The 18354-nt window shown below is 51.1% G+C and overlaps 1 protein-coding gene across 1 annotated transcript in view; it reads right to left on the bottom strand.

Annotated features, from left to right (window-relative positions):
- Nucleotides 1-4744, bottom strand: part of Acot7 (acyl-CoA thioesterase 7) — an 88000-nt gene extending 83256 nt beyond the window's left edge. Inside the window, exon 1 of the mRNA XM_051173936.1 lies at nucleotides 4572-4744. Coding sequence (XP_051029893.1) covers nucleotides 4572-4705 — 134 coding nt within the window. The 5' untranslated portion in view covers nucleotides 4706-4744. The remainder of the gene's footprint in view (nucleotides 1-4571) is intronic.
- Between the last annotated feature and the right edge of the window lie 13610 nt (nucleotides 4745-18354).

Here is an 18354-nt window from a genome sequence, read left to right as displayed (position 1 = left end):
GGATCTGATGCCCTCTTCTGGCACCGGGCACACAAGGTATATAGACAATGTGTACAGACAAAACATCCATAACACAATCATAGGTAAATAAAGTTAAATAAGGCACCTCTGGCTAGTTGCAGGGCAAAGTTTGAGTGACACCAGGGTACCTTGAACACCTAACAGGACAGTGGTAGACTCAGACATCCCCCATCACAGGCTCACTGGGCTATACAGAGTGCCTCTCCATCTGAGTCCATACATCCTCGCAGGAATGGAGCCAGCATTGCGCTTTACGGAATGTGCAGAACAGGTTCTATGTTTCCGTTAATTCCACCTTCAAGCCAGAGACCAGGCTGCACAGTGGGGAAATTCATATCCTCTGAACTAATCTTGGCTAGGGTCTTGCAGACTCCAGGCAGTACCACGGGAATTCACCCTCGTCATACAAAGCATCCCAGCTCCTAGGAAAATGCTTGGCAAATCAGTATCTGAGACAGGACAAGCAAAGTTGAGACAGACCCTGCAGATGTCACATCTCTAACCCCAAATAGATCCCAAATCCACGAAATGAAGCTGGGGCAGAATGCCAAGGACAAAGTTAGCACAGGCTACAAAGTGAAGCTCCACCCCCAAAGTAAATCAATAAATAGACGTAAAACAGGCCACTGGGTAGTCATGGTACACACACTTTTAATCCCAGCACTCATGGGGCAGGGACAGGTGGATCTCTGAGTTTGAGGCCAGCCTGGTCTACAGAGTGAGTTCTAGAACAGCTAGGGCTACACAGAAAAACCCTGTCTTGAAAAACAAACAAACAAACAAACCCAACCCCCCCACAAAGCACTGAAAGACAGATGTCATAAATAACTTGTAAGGAAGAACTTGGATAGAGTAATTCAGAAAGGCACCCAATATGGACAGCTTGCTTCCACACACAGGCATATATGTACCCACATGAGCATGTACAAAAGGGTCCAAGCCTATGGGCCTGCTGGGCCATCTTGTACCAAGGCCTCCTCCCCCAGCACATTGCTTGAAAGGTGACTACCTACTTGCAACAGATCAAAGGACAGGGGATAACAATGGCCCCTGTGGCCTGAGTGAACACCCAAAGACCTGGTTCTCAAAGGGATGGGTCCCTTTGTAAGGTCACTTTATACCAGCAGGAAAGTGGGACAAAGGTATTGGTCCTTACAGGGACCTGAAGATAGGCACTGACCATCTCCAATTTACAGATAAGAAAATCAAGGTCAAGTGAGATTATGCTGTGAGATCAGGGAAGTGATGTAAACCACACGGACAGCCTTCAAGAGTGGAGCCTGGGCCAGCAGCCTCCTGAGCTCGTGTCCTACTTTCCACATAAAGAAAGCCAGTTGACTCCCAGGCTAGCCATCCTACCAGGTTTGGCTACACTCTTTCTTGCTTTTCCTTCCTTCCTTTCTTTCTTTCTTTTCTTTTCTTTTCTTTTTTAATGTAATTGAGTTTTTTTTGAGATAAGGTTTTTCTGTGTAGCTGTGGCTATACTGGAACTCTGTAGACCAGGCTGGCCTTGAACTCAGAGATCTACCTGTCTCTGCTTTCAAGTGCTGTGATTACAGATGTACACAGCACCACACCCGGCTTGACTCTTATTCAATACTCAAACCCAAGAGAAGAGGGACACAGGAAAGTTAGGCAGTGGGCTTCCAGGCTCCTCAGTTACCAAGGGCAGAGGCTACATCCACCCCAGGGCTAAAGCCAATGCCACACTTTGTGTCGTATGTGCAGGGGCCATGTGTGCAGGGGCCATGTGTGCAGGGGCTGTGTGTGCAGGTGTGTGCAGGTGTGTGCAGGGGCATGTGCAGGTGTGTGCAGGTGTGTGCAGGGTGTGCAGGGGTGTGCAGGGGCATGTGCAGGGGTGTGCAGGGGCTGTGTGTGCAGGTGTGTGCAGGGGCTGTGTGTGCAGGTGTGTGCAGGGGCTGTGTGTGCAGGTGTGTGCAGGGGCTGTGTGTGCAGGTGTGTGCAGGGGCTGTGTGTGCAGGGGCTGTGTGTGCAGGGGCTGTGTGTGCAGGTGTGTGCAGGGGCTGTGTGTGCAGGTGTGTGCAGGGGCTGTGTGTGCAGGTGTGTGCAGGGGCTGTGTGTGCAGGGGCTGTGTGTGCAGGTGTGTGCAGGGGCTGTGTGTGCAGGTGTGTGCAGGGGCTATGTGTGCAGGTGTGTGCAGGGGCTGTGTGTGTGCAGGGGTGTGCAGGGGCTGTGTGTGCAGGGGTGTGCAGGGGCTGTGTGTGCAGGGGTGTGCAGGTGTGTGCAGGGGCTGTGTGTGCAGGGGTGTGCAGGTGTACTTGTGTCATGGCATGGAGGTCAGAGAGCCACCTTAGGCACCAGGCAGGCGACAATCCCCATGTCACCTGGAGTGAGACAGGGTCTCACTTCAGGATCAGGTTCACTACAATCAATATCTATGTACCTAGCTGGCCTCTGAGCTTCCAGGAATCTGTCTCCACTTCCCATCTTGCTGTGGGGGCACTGGGGCTCCAGACACACACTGTCTTGTCTGGCTTTACATGGCTCTGCACTCAGGTCCCCTCTCCACAGCCCCTGTCTTTAAAACGTCCTTCCTTCAACAGCTTTGCAACTGACAGCTGAGGATGATGGGTACCCATCTAGACCACACCATGTCTCTCCTAAGATAAGGACTAAGCTTTCCATTACTCAGTGTCCTTGCCAATGTGTGCTCCTTGGGGGTGTCTGGTGAAGTCTTGTTAAATTCATGGCTTGGACGAGCCAGGCCAGTAGTCTCCTCTTCCAATGTGTTAGCTCACATGTCCTTAAAGGGCTCTCCACTCTGCTAGGTCCACTCTCCAGTGCCGTGGGTTTCTCTGGGCCAAACCAAATGACCACAGCCAATTCACAGCTGTCACGCTTCACACCTGGAACATCCCAGCCAGGCCAATAATGCCCACAAACCCCTTCCTTCTGTCACTTAGGAAAAACACTGTGACTCTGAGGGCTAGAGGTGGCCCTGTGAGGTACAAGAAAAGCCACACACAGATATTGGTGAGGTGTTCCAGTGGTACAATGGTTAGCATGCACTACTTACACAACAAGACAGTTGTGGACATATGAAAGTATCCAAGCTACATTAAAAATCCATTAGCTGTTAGAAGCTAGTGGAAAAAGGAGTCACCAGCCAATCGTGCTGATAGTGTTAAGCAGGAGCCGACCCCGAAGCTCCTGCAGCTGCAGCTGGGTGGCCTTACTGAGCTACTCAGTTCCCTCCTCCACACAGCAGGATGAAGGTCACTACTATCTAGCCTCCCAGGAAAGGTACAGATGGGACACGAACAGGTTCTTTCCAATGAGGCCCAAGACCCCCGACAACCAGCACGTCCCAAAGACCCATATAATCTCCAAATACGAGTAACACCCACTCTTGGTCCTCAGAGAGTTCAAATGCAAGGGCCAGCGAAGCCACACAGCCAGTAAGGAAACGAGAGGGGCTGGGCTCCCCTAAACAATCACTCTCCTCCAGGAGGTCAAAAATGACCTTCAAGGCAATGGCCTCTGCCAGCCCAGACCGTGGGGTTGAGTGAGAGCTATGAGCTCCGGTTATCCCGCAACAGCATCCACAAGAAGGGAGCCTGCAGCTGCAGGGCATGGCTTGGACACAAGGTCAGTGTGGTGCCACCCCCGAAACTCTCTTGGCAGTCTGGCAGGCAGTGCCCCCAACCCCTGCCCCTTACTGAGCTGGTGTGTAGATGCCAGCTTGCCTATGCTTTCACTTCTGTGAACGGAACCGCACGGTAACCTTGAGGCTGCCCTCCCTGACTTCTCGGGGGGGGGGGGATGAGTTTCGCATCAGCTCCCGCTTCCTGTGGGGACCCACATCTAAGCAGCACCCCCAGTGGAGCAAGCCTGGAGAGGATGCGTAAATTAGAACAACCCTTCAGCCCTATTGTGTGAGATGGCCCACTCACTCCCTTTCCGGGACAATAAACCGTTTGGAGGGATGAGTTCTTCCTTCTAGCACCTGCTCTCCTCACAGCCCAGGCGGGGCTCTGGAGGAACAGTGTCTGGGCCTGCACCCACAGCTGAGCATCTATCTATCTTCCCGAGTTCTCCTTCCCGAACCCCGCAGGAGGCTGGGCTCAGTCTATAAGGCGCCGAGCCCAGGGTGGGGCAAGCAGTGCAGGACGCACAAGAGGAAGCAGATAGACCCTTTGCCGATCGCCCTGTTCCACTGTCCCTGCCCGGCTTCCTAGACCGAGCCTCCTCAGGATTGCGGCCGCCGCCCTTGGGATGCAGCCAGAGACCGGTGGGAGGAGCCGGCGAGGCGGCCGGGTTCTGCAGCATGGCGTGGAGCATCCTTGAGAAGGGTACGCGGGGGTCCCTGGTGGGGGCCGGGAAAGGGATCCAGGGCGGGTCCCGGGAGAGAGTCCCGGGCCTGTGTCCAAACACAGGAGTCCAGGGCGGCACCCAGGGCCGGGGTCCTGGGAGCGTGAGCCGGGCAGGGCCGCCCAGGATGAGGGCGAGCCCAAGCACTAGCATCGCCCCGGCCGGCTGCGGCGCGAGTGTGCAGGGAAGGGTCGGCTGCGGGGGAGGCTCCGTCTTACCGGCAGATCTGGATGGCGGACGGTGTGTCGGCGGCGGGGTCTGACATCTTCTCTGCGACGGCGGGCGGCGGCACGAGCTGAGAACAGGTGTCTAGCAGGCCCGGCGCCGAATGAATGAGCCTGGGAGGCGCCATGGAGGGGGAGGAAGGAGGCGGGGCCTCGGCGCCGGAGAGGCGGGGCCTTCGCGGAGGCGGCGAATCATGCGCGGCCGCCCCCCGGAGGCCCCGCCCACGCCCAGGCCCCTCCCCCCGCCCCGGCCCAGAGGCCTCCACGGCCGTAGGCGCCGGCGGGGGCCTCGAGCTCCGGCGGCGGCGGGGGCGGCTGTCGGACTCCACTTCCAGAAGGTTCGGTGGCGGTTGGGTGGCGCGCGCCCGCCCGCCCGCCCGCCCGCCGTCCCTCCCTTCCTCCCTCCCTCCCGCGCACCGCACGCGCCGGCGCGGAGCAGGCGGCGAGCGGCCGGCACCCAGCAGGCCGGAGGCCGATGCAGCGGCGGAGCGAGCGACCCCGGGGCGCGTGCGCGGCCGAGCCGGTGGCGGCGGCCGGGTGTCTGCGGGGCGTTCCTGAGCGCCCGCGCGGCGATTCGCTGCCCGGCCGGGCCGGACACCCGATGAGGTCACGGGGGAGGCCGACCCGGGCGGGAGCGGCGCCCGTGAGCCGCGCGCCGACCCCTGCGCCCGCACTAGGCCCGGGCTGCCGGCGCACATGGCGCACAGACGGCTGCAGGCACCGAGGGCCGTGGACCCTCGCCCACCCCGAGGGCCGCCTCTGCTTTCACGGCCGCCAGCAGGTCTCCAGAAAGACACCCCGGGAGCCCCGAGCGCAGGCTGCGTGCACCTGCTGCGCCAAAGCTGCCTGTAATGCCTAGAAAACCGATCCATCCAAGTTGCGGGCCACAGAGACCACCAAAGACGGGAGGTGTGGTCACCCCTGTTTACTGTCACTGCTGAGAGCCTTTGCCACCCGTGCGGTCTCCCAAGAAAATTAACCCTGACCCATTAGCACAACCTCGGCCCTTTTACACTAAAGCCCCATAACCCTGAAAGCGCTGCCATCCTCATTACCAGGTGCCAGCAGGAGATGTGACTTAGTGACACAGGCCTTGCCTAGCAAGCACGTGTTGCACATGGATTTCACAATTATCAATTTAAAAAAAAAAAAATCAGTTTTTAGGGCTGGGAGTAGAGAGTTAGTGGTAGTGGTTTACAGCCCATGTCCTCCAAGCATTTCATCGCCCAGCATTGGTGGCGAGTGCCTTTAATCCCAGCACTCGGGAGGCAGAGGCAGGTGAACTCTCTTGACAGAGTTTCAGGACAGGCTCCAAAACTACAGAAAAACCCTGTCTCGCAAAAAAAAAAAAAAAAAAAAAAAAAAAAAAAACACCACTTCCTGTTACTGGGTGCAGATCTGAGAGGAAGCTGTAGCTAAGCATAGAACTGGGTCTGGAAGGGTAATCCAGTGGGGTTTTCCTGGGCTGCTAAAGGACCTGGATTCAGCTCCAGCACCCACATTTGTCTGTAGCAAAGCGGACCTAATGCCCGCTTTGAGCTTTTCTGGCTCCTGCAAATGCACCATGCAACACACACAAGAATTTTAGAAATAAAATGTGACTGCGTTCGGGTTTTGTTGTGTGCAGTTATACAGTAGTGCCGTTTATTTAAGGTTCTAAAAGTTCTAAGCTGTGATGGAGACGAAGATCGCCAGTGGGAAAGGCTGGAAAGAGGCGTGGCGCGAGGGACGTCTCTGGGGTGATGGTAAATAATAGTCCATGACTTTCTAGAGTGTATTAGTCAGGGTTCCATAGAATAACAGTTTATAGGATGAATGTCTGTATATAAAGGAAGGGGATTTGCTAGAATGTGTTACAGGCTGTAGTCAACTAAACCAACTATGGCTGCCCAAGGACTACAAGTCCAAGAATCCATGAGGCTGGTGTCTCAGCTGCTGTTCAAAGGCAGGTCTTCACACCTGCGGCGAGCCCCTCGGCCAGCGAGGAAGAAGAACCACCACTCACCACTCGAGGATCCTTCTTGAGTCACACTTTATTGGAGCACATCGGTTGAGAAAGAGCAGGAGCTGAAGGGCCCCGAGCAAGCCAAGCGAGCTGCTTATAAAGAGACCAGGGACACAGGTAAGGTCCTGATAGGTCCAGGCCGGTCTGCAGAGCCACGAAGCCGCGGGATTGGCCTGAGACGGAGGGCGTTCACACGCATGCGCACTCTTGCAGGCGCGAACCCAGATGGCTCCAAGCCTTAAATGGAGTTGTTTACCACTTGCCCTACGGAAGTGGGCGCCATCTTGTAATGGCCCTAGCACACACCTCAAAAGACAAAAATCCCTCAGAGGTGTGCCTTCCCCTTTGCCATTTTGGTTAACTCCGGGTGTAGTTGGCAACCAAGAATAGCCATCACATGGGGTTTCAGGTATATACATCATTAGAGCTGTGTGTGAACTTATCCAAAAAAAAAAAAGCTGTCACATGTGCCAGCATATAAAGATATTGTGTGTGAACAGGGGGACTGGAGAGATGGTTAAGTAGGACCCCAGGTTCAATTCCCAGCACCCACATGACAGTTCACACCTGTCTGTAACTCACCCCCAGGGACCTACACCCTCAAACCAATTCACATAAAATAAAAATAAATTATTTAAAAATACAGTTTTTACCCCTTAAGTATAAGCATGAGTTTTCTGGCCCAGCTGGGTCTTGTCGCTCTTGAGTCCCAAATAAACACACAAAAACATATTAATTATGAAAGTGTTGGCCAACAACTAGGGCTTCTTATTGGCTAGCTCTGTTTTAATTATTAACCCATCTCTATTAATCTAAATATTTCCACATGGTCTTACCAGAGAAGGGTCCTGACTTCTAAATCCTTTGGTGGCTCATGTGGTGACTGCTAAAAGTAGAATAATAGAAATGGATTAGTAATACGACAGAGATAGCCAATAAGAAACCCCAGTCACCAGCAAACAGTTTCATAATTAATGTAAGTCTCTGTGTGTTCATTTGGGGCTGAAGCGGTGTCAGGGCCTAGATGGGACAAAAATAACTCACATAACACTTAGGTTCACTTTGAATGCATCAAAGAAATGAGAAAGGATTCTGTTTTGGGTATAGAGGTAGCATGCTGGTTAAATTTTGTCAAGTTGACACAAACTGGAGTCATCTGGGAAGAGGGGCGTCAGCTGAGGAGTCATCTCCATCACAGTGGTACAGTTGTGAGGCTCCTTCCTTGGGCTAAAACTCCCTCTGTTGCTTAGCGACAATGGGGTGGGTGTGCTCTGATCCTTGCAGCCTCTCAATTTCCTCTTTGAGGTGGTTTTCTGTTTGCTTTTCACACTACTAGACCCTTTCTATCCCTCAGTGTCAGCAAAACTTCTCAGAAATGCTGCTTGCAAACAACACACCCCCGTCCTGCCTGCCCAATCTCCAGAGATCCCTGCATCACAGCCTCTGCCTGCCCAGTCTCCAGAGATCATCACTCCATCTAGATTTTGTCTTTACCACAACACTGCAACTCCTTCCCATGCCCTGTGAGAAGTCACCTTCCTGACTCGGCAGGGATGAGCTGTGGTCTCTTTGCTCTGGGAGCCCTTCTCTCTCTTCTAGGCTCCCCCTCCACACCCGACACCTGTATTCACCACCACCATGGCCAAATTCTTCCTTCTGTTCTGCTCTCTTCCAGTCCACCCTCCTGCCATAAAACAGCCTTCCACTTCCCACGTGTCTGGTGATTGAGTTCTCCCCGACAGCACACAGCTCCAGCCAGCTGAGCTGTCCCCCCCCCCCCCCCGAGGTTCCAGGTCCATATGACTGTATTAGGAAAGGTGTTTTTATTTTTGTGGTGGAACATTTGTACACTGTGTGAAGATGTGTTGCTGTGATTGGTGTAACAAAAAGCCCAACAGCCAGGAGCTAGGAGGAGAGTATCGGCAGGGATTCCGGGCAGACAGAGAACTCTGGAAGAAGACAGGCGCAGTCACCAGCCAGACTCAGAGGAAGCAGGATGGGCAATAAGAGACGAGATAGCATGTCTCATGGAAGAATGTAGACTAAAAAAAATGGATTACTTTAAGTTATAAGAACTAGTTAGGGGGCTGGAGAGATAGATGGCTCAGAGGTTAAGAGCACAGGCTGCTCTTCCAAAGACCCTGAGTTCAATTCCCAGCACCCACGTGATAGCTCACAACCATCCGTAATGAGATCTGGTACCCTCTTCTGGCCTGCAGGCAGAACACTGTATACACAATAAATAAACCTTTTTTAAAAAGAAAAGAAAAAAAAAAAAAAAAAAAAACTAGGAAGGACATGGGCTGCAGAATTTGTGATTTGGGCCAAGATTGAAGTTATGGCTGGTGCAGAAAGTGATGGCCAAATTCACTGCTGTTAAAAAGTATTTCAACTCTTACACTGTCACAGGTAGAATGAATTGTGTGCTGGCCACATACGGAGGGAGGCATTGCTTTGTTGGAAAGAACTCCAGCTGTGAAAACATCACAAATGGATTTTGAAATGTCTGCCCTCATCTGCTAAGTCCCATGCCTGAAGAAGCTGAGTCACCTCATCCTGTATGACTCAATGTGTACAATAAATTATGAACCTGAGGGGGGGGGCAAGTACTAGTTAGAAACAAGCTGAAGCCAAGGCCGAGCTTTTATAGCTTTTATAACTGATAATAAGTCTACATATCGTCATTCACTGGTTGTCAGTCTTGACACAATTTTTTTAAGCATTAAAACGATATCCAGGCCAGGCCAGCATCAAACTCTCCACCCTCCTGTGTCAGCTTTCCAGATGCTGAGGCCCCGGCCCACACCATGGTGATGGAGCTGGAGACATAACTCAGCGGCAACCAGCATTTGCTGCTGCCTTCCAAAGTGCCCAGCTCACCGCCATCTCTAACTCCAGTTCCAGGGGATCCCATGCCCCCTCCTTATGCACTGCGCTCACTTAGTGGGCTTTCATACCCGAAAGACACCCACACACTTAAAATAATAACTTGTCAGGGGATTTGTTCAGGTGGCCCTCACGATGGGGTTGTCGATGACCCATCAATGGCTGACTGCATGCTAGAGAGGCAGAGAACCTGGTAGCTGCTCAGTCCATGAAACTCGGTGCCGCCTCAGAGGTCCCAACCCACAGCTGCTAGTGATCAGTCCACATTGGAAAGGTGAGAAGGTGATGTCACTGGAGGGTGTCAGCAGCAGGAACAGATGCCCTCCTCCCTCAGGAAAAGAAGATAGCCAAGCAACATTGATTTCTTTCTCCTTGAACTATTTGGGCTGCCCTGTGAAGACACAATTCAGAGGTGTGTCTCTTAGGTCAATTCTGAACCTTATCAAGTTGACAATTAACACATACTTAACTACATTAAGAAGAGAGAGAATGTGTGTGTGTGTGTGTGTGTGTCTGTGTGTGTGTGTGTGTGCGCGCGCGCATGCACGTGTGTATATTGATAGGGCTCAAACCCACCATGCTAAGAGTGTGTAAGACAAACCCTCTGCCACAAAACTGCACTTGTAGTCAATAAATATCATTGTAGGCTAAAGATCTGGTCCTTGTAGAAGTTTGAATTCATAATTTTTCTGCCATAGAAATGAAAGACCTAAAAAGTAAAGTTAATGATGGACTAACCTGGAAACCAATATCTGTTCCTTGGAATTTGCTAACTTCCTCTCACAAGGCCCTGAGATAAGAAGAATTCACACTGCCCCTCCTTTCCTGTGAGTCAGCAGGTGGTAAATAGGGTCCTTAGGAAACAAAGAGATAGCTACAACTCTGGTTTGCCCAGACAAGATTAATTAGCACACCCTGAGGCCCTAAGGTCTGTTGACCCTAATAGCAGACCATCCTGCCTCCAAGGGTCACTTACACAATGGACAGAGGGTCCCACCCCCTCCCTAAGCTTGTGGGTTTGCCTTTAAAAACACCTGGGCCCAGGGGAAGGGGCTTCTTTCTAGCCTGCATGCTGGAGGAGCCCGTTTGTGCAAACGTTTCCTGTTCATTAAAGCCTCTTGCGTTTTGCAGCAACTGGACTGGACATTGAGTTCTTGGGTGTATTGACCGAACCTGGAAGACTCCTCATTCTGAAGGTCTTACAGAAACAACCAAAAATGAGCATGTTTCCTGGGAATGTTCAATGTGACCATGTGGCCTGTCCATCTGAGAGGCAGCTACTCTCCAGGGCCCAAGAAGGTATTCCAGAGATATGCACAGAGTCCTGCATCTCAGTTTGCTTCCATCTTTGCAAGGAGTGCAGGACCTTGAGAGCCTGAAGGAGCATCCAGCCAGCCTGTGAGTGAAAGTCTCATTGAGGCCCCTGGGGGTCAAGTGGAAGAACTTCCGGAACCAAGACGGTACCAGGGGCTGGGTAACACTGCACCTCAGTTCCCTGGGTGTGTGGAGAACACAGGGAACCTGCCTGTGGAGTTGTGCTAAGGAGTAAGCAAATGGACATTTTTCGGGGCTTGGAAAGGGCTATGTGAGCCTGCTGCTAAACCTGGCTGCCCCGAAGTTCGGAGACACAGGGATGTATTGATAAAGGGGTTTAAAGAGCATAAGGCAGAAAGAAGACCCTCCCTGATGCTGCCCCATTCCAACTGAGATTGAGAGGGGAAAGGACGCTGTAGGTTACCAGGACCTGTCGTGTCCTGTGTCAGAGATGCAGCCAGGAGAGGAGTCCTGACCTCCCTAGCCAGCTCTCACCTCTCTTCCTCAGGGAATGTCTATAGTCTTCTGTTTACAGGCTTGTTTCCTCTCTCATCTCTTACGTGTTGAGATGAGGTGGAGAATGAGGAGGAAATGAACTCGCACAGAAATAAACATTTATTGAAACGGTATTTCACATGCCCGTTTGAAGCCCCTTGTCAAAACGCTGGTGTTTGCATTTGAGATGAGAGTTCCGCCGTGGAGGGACCTCGGAAAGATCTCCTCTGCACTCTTAGTTCAATCGCTCCTGTAAACACAGGGAGAGCTTCCTGAGTACGCCATGGTGGGGTCTCTGCAGCTTCTATGACGTCTGTTTATTTTTGCCCTCAGATCAGTCATTTACCTGAGAACCCTGCCTGCAGAGTGTGTCGAGTTCGGGACAGTGAGCTGGCCAGACCACTTTCACCTTCCAGAGTCCAAGGTCTCTAGTGTAGCTGTGGAGAGTTCAACAACTCACCCTCCAGGCAGAGGCCTAACTGCAGAACACAGCCACGTTGTTGGCGGCACATGACGGGTGCTTAGGCTCAACTCTAAGAGTGTGAGTGACTCATACGCAGCTGGATCCCAGAAAGCCCCTCTTTGGAGAAAATGATGCTTCGAGATTGTGCCTCCTGTGCATGGTGCTTTACTGGGCAAGATCCCACCAGTATGCTGCCAGCAGGAAAGCTACCTAACCACTGAGGACTCCCCATACTCACGGCTGCTGGGAGTGAGGACCCCGACCTCGGGTCACCCAGCTCCTAACTTTACCTTTAGTCACATCCTCTGCCCCAAGAACAAACCACTCTGAGAAACTTAAGGTGAATAAAGGACTCTTCAAAATAGGACTTTTTGTCCAAGAGGGAAATAATAAAGAGTTATTACACGAGGGAAAACAAGCCAGGAGTCTGGAACAGGGTTGTAGTCATTTCCCAAAAGAAGTGTTTAAAGATCACTTCTTAAGACCGGAGATGTGAGTCAGCAGTTAAGAGCACTGGCTGCCCTCCCAGGACCACATGGCAGCTCACAGCCATCTGTACCTCCAGTTCCAGGGGACCTGACGCCTTCTCCTCCATAGGTTTACACGTGTCTGTTACACCTACATTTATGCAGACAAAACATCCAGATGCATAAAGTAAGAGAGAAACCAAACATTAAATCTGGAGTTATTGCCATGCGTGGTGCCAGAAAATTGACAGAGTCAAGGTCCCTTTCTCTTGATGTCCTTGGTTTAGACTCTGAAAGTAACAGGGCTCTGGGTTTGCGGCCTTGTGGCGCCACCTAGAGGCAGAGTAAATTGTTACACCATCTGGCCTCAGCCAGCTGCCACCTGCGTAGATCATGTAGCAAGCCGAAGAAACTTTTCCTTGGCCAAAATACTTTTATAGGGCAGGACTGTTACAGAGAGAAGCCCTGTCTGGAAAAACAAAACAAAACAAACAAACGAATAAATAAAATAAGCCTGGGGTTTTGGGGTGGGATTAATTTATTTGTTTGTTTTTGAGACAGGTTCTCTCTATATAGCTGGACTGTCTTGGAACTCACTCTGTAGACCAGGCTGGCCTTGAACTCACAGAGATCTACCTGCCTCTGCCTCCCAAGTGCTAGGATTAAAAGTGTGTGCCACCATATAGCCAGATAAAATAAATCTATTTTTAAGATTTATTTATTATTTACACAGTATTCTTCTGTCTGCATTTATGCCTGCAGGCCAGAGGCCAGGAAAGGACACCAGATCTCATTACCATGTGGGTTCTGGGAATTGAACTCAGGACCTCTGGAAGAGCAGTCAGTGATCTTAACTTCTGAGCCATCCCTCCAGCCCTCAATCAATCTGTGTTATAAAATGCTTGTGCCCCATAATTTTGTTCAGTTTTGGGCTAATTTTGGTGTCTTTTCTCTGTTTTTAGCATATTTAATGTAGACTGGGCTAAGTTCAAATGTTTAATATAAATATTTAATACATGTTGACTTGCAGGTATCTCAAACTATTATGGATCTACCAGGTTGTAACCCTCCCCCACTTCCCTCCACCGCCAGGCTGAGTGACATCTGGGTCAGATAAAAGCATGAGAAGAAATCCCTGAAGAGTCCCAGGATGGAGTCAGATGACTGCAGCTGGCAGATGGGGGGAGGGGCATGACGAGAGGTGTGGCTGAGCAGGATCTACTCCAGTGCTGACACCCTGGTACCTCTCCTTACTGTGGACAGGGATGCCCAGCTGGGGCTGAGCCCTCAGGCTCCCAGTGCTGTGAAACTGAGGGTCAGCCAGCGGGTGAAGCTAAGATTTGTAATGGAGTCTGGATTGGTCTCTCTGGGATTCAGCAGAGGAGACATCGCTGCCACCGGGCTGTGCAGATGACACTGAGACACTGTTGACCAAACACAGATCTAAACCAGGAAGCTCGCTTCTGCATCCGAGTTCCCCACCTTCCTCCCTGCACACTGCCGTAATTCCTCTGCTCCGTGCAGGTCCCTGTGGGCTAAGATCAGACCCTTCGTTACCAGCACTAAGATGCTCTTTCGTCATTAGGGTCCCCAGGGCCTGCCTACACTGGGCTAATTTAATTTGTGGATACCCAGAAGCTTTGCTCATCTTAGCTTTTACACTAAAGCCGGTCTCACGTAGCCCAGGCTGGATGATCTTGATCTTCTGACCCTCTGCCTCCGCTTTTGAGTACTAGGATAAGGGGTTTGCACACCGCTGCCAGTTTATTTCGTACTGGAGATCAAACCAGGCCTTCGTGCTTCTAGGCAAGTACTCCCAACTGAGCTACAACCCCAGGCCGCCTGGATTCAATTTATAATTGACTGTGGCTGTACCATGGCAGAGCATCCAGCTGGCCAGGCTGCTCGCCTCTTAATGGTCCTTAAGAGGCTTCCTGTTGACTCTGGTAGATTTCTTTTCTCCCTTCTTCCCTCCCTCCCTTTCTTCCTTTCTAAGTCATGATCTTGCTATGTAACCCTGGCTGACCTGGGACTCAATATATAGATCCAAGCCAATCCTAAACTCAGAGAGGACCCCCTGCCTCTGCATCCCAAGTGCTGGGAGCAAGGGCTCGACCACCCCCACCCACCCCCACCCCACCCCACCCCCGCCCTTCTGGTGGGTCACTAGCTACAGATAACTTGTATCACGTCTACATGCTCTCCACAGTCTTCCTTTCCTTGTAACTGTGCTGGAGTAGGTAGCGCCTGCTCACCACTAGCCTTTCTGTCCCTGAGCAGACAGGGAGCGTGTGTCTCTGGGGAACTGTTCCCCAGAGAGCTCAGATAGATAACTTTTCAGAGGCCTGCAAACTGCCTGCCTTTCACCCAGATATGTTGGATTATCTATCACTACCTGCTGATCATTTTTCCAATGGTTGGCTTTTATGTTAGAGCTATCATGACCCTCACATCAAGGCTTTGTGTAAATACATTTCCTTTCTCTTGGAGATATATATATATATATATATATATATATATATATATATATATATTTATCTTGGAGTAGGTTAGTTCATAGCTGGTCTGGCGATGCCTATAATCCTTGACCTTGGGTTGCTACAGCAGGAATACCTTGGTTTGTTTGTTTGTTTGTTTTTGTTGTTTTTTTTTTTTTTTTGAAACAATGTTTCTCTTTGTAACAGCCCTGGCTGTCCTGAAATTCACAGAGAGCCGACTGCTGAGGCAGGAATATCTTAAATCCAAGGCCCATACACCAGCTCTGTGCCATTTGGTAATCTCAAGATTACTTCTCAGGCTTCAGGGTTTTTGGTGTGTGTGGCAGGGGAGCAGAGATTGAGACAGAGTTTCTCTGTGTAGCCCTGGCTGTCCTGGAACTCACTCTACTCCAGGCTGGCTTCAAACTCAGAGAGCCACCTTCCTCTGCCTCCCAAGTACTGAGATTAAAGGCAGGTGCTACCATGCCCAGTTTAGGCTTCAGATTTTTTTAAAGGTCATTGTTACTTTATGCGTATGAGTGATTTGCCTGTGTGCACGTTCATGAAATATGTTTGTGCCAAAAGAGGTCAGAAAAGGACGTTGAACCCTCTGGAACTCTAGTTACAGATGGTGGTGAGCCATGTGGTTCTCAGTCATCTGGGAGCTGAGAACTGAACTAGGGCCTCTGAAGAGCAGCCAGTGCTCCTAACCAGATGGCCACAGTCATCTCTCTGGCTCCCAGAGCTACTCCTTTAGCCTGCTTAACCTACTCACATACAAGTATGCAACGGAAATGGTGCTTGTCCACACAGCCCAGCACCCGAGACATACAGCCCCTCAAGTAACTCACCCCTGCTCAGCCTCAGGCCCTCACCCCTGCTCAGTCTCAGGCCCCTCACCCCTGCTCAGCCTCAGCTCTCAGGCCCCTCACCCCTGCTCAGCCTCAGCTCTCAGGCCCTCACCCCTGCACAGCCTCAGGCCCCTCACCCCTGCTCAGCCTCAGGTCTCAGGCCCCTCACCCCTGCTCAGCCTCAGGCCCCTCACCCCTGCTCAGCCTCAGGTCTCAGGCCCCTCACCCCTGCTCAGCCTCAGCTCTCAGGCCCCTCACCCCTGCTCAGCCTCAGCTCTCAGGCCCCTCACCCCTGCTCAGCCTCAGCTCTCAGGCCCCTCACCCCTGCTCAGCCTCAGGTCTCAGGCCCCTCACCCCTGCTCAGCCTCAGCTCTCAGGCCCCTCACCCCTGCTCAGCCTCAGCTCTCAGGCCCTCACCCCTGCTCAGCCTCAGGCCCCTCACCCCTGCTCAGCCTCAGGTCTCAGGCCCCTCACCCCTGCTCAGCCTCAGGTCTCAGGCCCCTCACCCCTGCTCAGCCTCAGCTCTCAGGCCCTCACCCCTGCTCAGCCTCAGCTCTCAGGCCCCTCACCCCTGCTCAGCCTCAGGTCTCAGGCCCCTCACCCCTGCTCAGGCTCAGGTCTCGAAAGTCTCCATCCCCCAGCACCCATGCCCTCCCTGGCTGCCCACATCTCCTTCTATTGTTGATTTTTAATTGAATTCTGTTGTGGTTGAAGGGCACTCTGTATAATTTCATTTCCTTTAGATTTACAGAGCCTGGTCTTACATCCCAGCAGATGGTCTCCTTGACAACAGTTCTACGACCCCTTGAGATGGTGTTTATTTTGCTGATGACTGCAAGGACCAATTAAGTTTGTTGATAACCTTCCAGTCTTCTGCACCCTTACTAATTTTCTGTGTGTGTTTATCAATCACTTAGAGAGGAAGGTCTTTGACTATAATCATGCATCTGTTTTGTTTTGGTTTTTGGGTTTTTTTTTTTTTTCAGTTAAATGTTTTCTGTACTGGGGGTTGAACTTAGGACTCACACATGTTAGGCACATGCTCTACCACAGAACCACAGCCTCAGCCCCCAGGTGTGTTTTTGTACCTTGGATTTTAAAGCCCAGATACTGAGTACATACACATTTATAATTTTTATTTGTATTCTTAGCAATGGCTTGGGTTTCTTTGTTTGTTTGCTTTTGTTTTTTGGAGATAGGGTTTCTCTGTGTATCCCTGGTTATCCTGGAACTCCCTCTGTAGATCAGACTGGCTTCGAACTCACAGAGATCTCCTGCCTTAGCCTCCCCAGTGCTGCGATTAAAGGCATGTGCCACCACCACTGTCCAGCTCTTAGAAATGTTTTTTATCTCTCCTAGTGTCCTAATCACCACTGAGATTCTATAGCATTCTGCAATTTGTTTGTTTGTTTGGCTGGCTGGTTTTGTTTAATGTAATAAATAAATCCCCATCTAAGGGATGGGGACCTGGCTCTGCAGTTAATGATCCCTTTTGGGGGACTTGTGTTAGTTCCCAATCCACATGGGGCCATTCACCACTACCTGGAACTCCACTCCAGGGCACATCTCTTCTGATTCTTGTGGGCATCTGAGCCCCCACACACATTCACACACAGCAGATGGGTTATTGCTACCTAATGCAACTCCCAATACGCTTGGGTTTAAATATCACTGCTGTTTGTCTGTTTTCCTGTCTGTTCTCTCTGCCTTCTCTTCCTTTTCGCCTACTCTCTTTTGAGTTATGAGTGTGATATTTACATTTGTTTTATTCTGGCTTGTTTGGTTTTTTGTTTGTTTTTGTTTTTTGTTTATCGAGACAGGGTTTCTCTGTGTTGCTCTGTAGACCAGGCTAGCCTCAAAGTCACAGAGATCTGCCTGCCTCTCTGCCTCCCAAGTGCTGGAATTAAAGGCATATGCTACCACCTTGCTAACTACTTATTTTTAAATTACTTTTATAAGTGTGTGTGTGTGTGTGTGTGCGCGAGAGCCCATGCAGGCCACAATAGCGCATCAGATCCCATGGATCTGGAGTTACAGGCTGTTTTGAGCCCCCTAATGGGGGTGCTGGGAACCAAACTGGGGTCCTCTGGAAAGGCAACAAGTGCTCTTAGCTGCTGAGCCATCTCTCAGCTGATGGATTCTGTATTTTTTTTTAATGGCTTTGTGTTGTCCACATTTAAGCAATTCCAAATTCCTTTGGATCCTAGAAGTACCAAGACTATTTCTCAGACCCCGAGAAATGGTTTGACCACCACCATGGTTTGCCCTTACCTTTCTTAATCCCTCTCGAGTGCAGGGCGGTTGGGGCAGCCTCCTGTCCTGTGGTGATACTGTATAAAGGGACAGTAACATGGGGAGAGCCCTGCAATAGTGTTTTCTAGATCATCAATGAGGGGTGTTGCCCAATCGTGCACGGATAAAATATCCATTTATAACACAAGGAGTGGGCTTGTTCAGTAGTTAAGAACAGTTCCCAGCATCCACGTTAGGCAGCTCATAACCCCTCCACCTGTAACTCCAGCACCCCATTCTGGGCAAACCCTCTACTTTAGCAGCAGCAGCTACATGCTCAGCATGAGTCTTCTTCCTCCGCCCTCCTTACCCCTGTGCCAGAAAACACCAGATTCCTGCACCCTGGTCCTGTGACAATTCACAGGCCTCTGCTCCTTGCTGCCCCCTAGTGGATGTTCCCTAACAAGCCTCCCTGTGTGTAGGGTGTGTCCCCCAGGGCATTTCTCACGCTCCTAAAATCATTATTCATGCGTTATTGGAGCTGCTTTAACTGCTCGAGACTTTGCCCGAGCCTCTGAAAACCACAA

Source organism: Phodopus roborovskii, unplaced genomic scaffold, assembly GCF_943737965.1.
Source record: "Phodopus roborovskii unplaced genomic scaffold, PHOROB, whole genome shotgun sequence".
Taxonomy (NCBI): Eukaryota; Metazoa; Chordata; class Mammalia; order Rodentia; family Cricetidae; genus Phodopus; species Phodopus roborovskii.
This window is presented reverse-complemented; position numbering and strand designations above follow the sequence as displayed.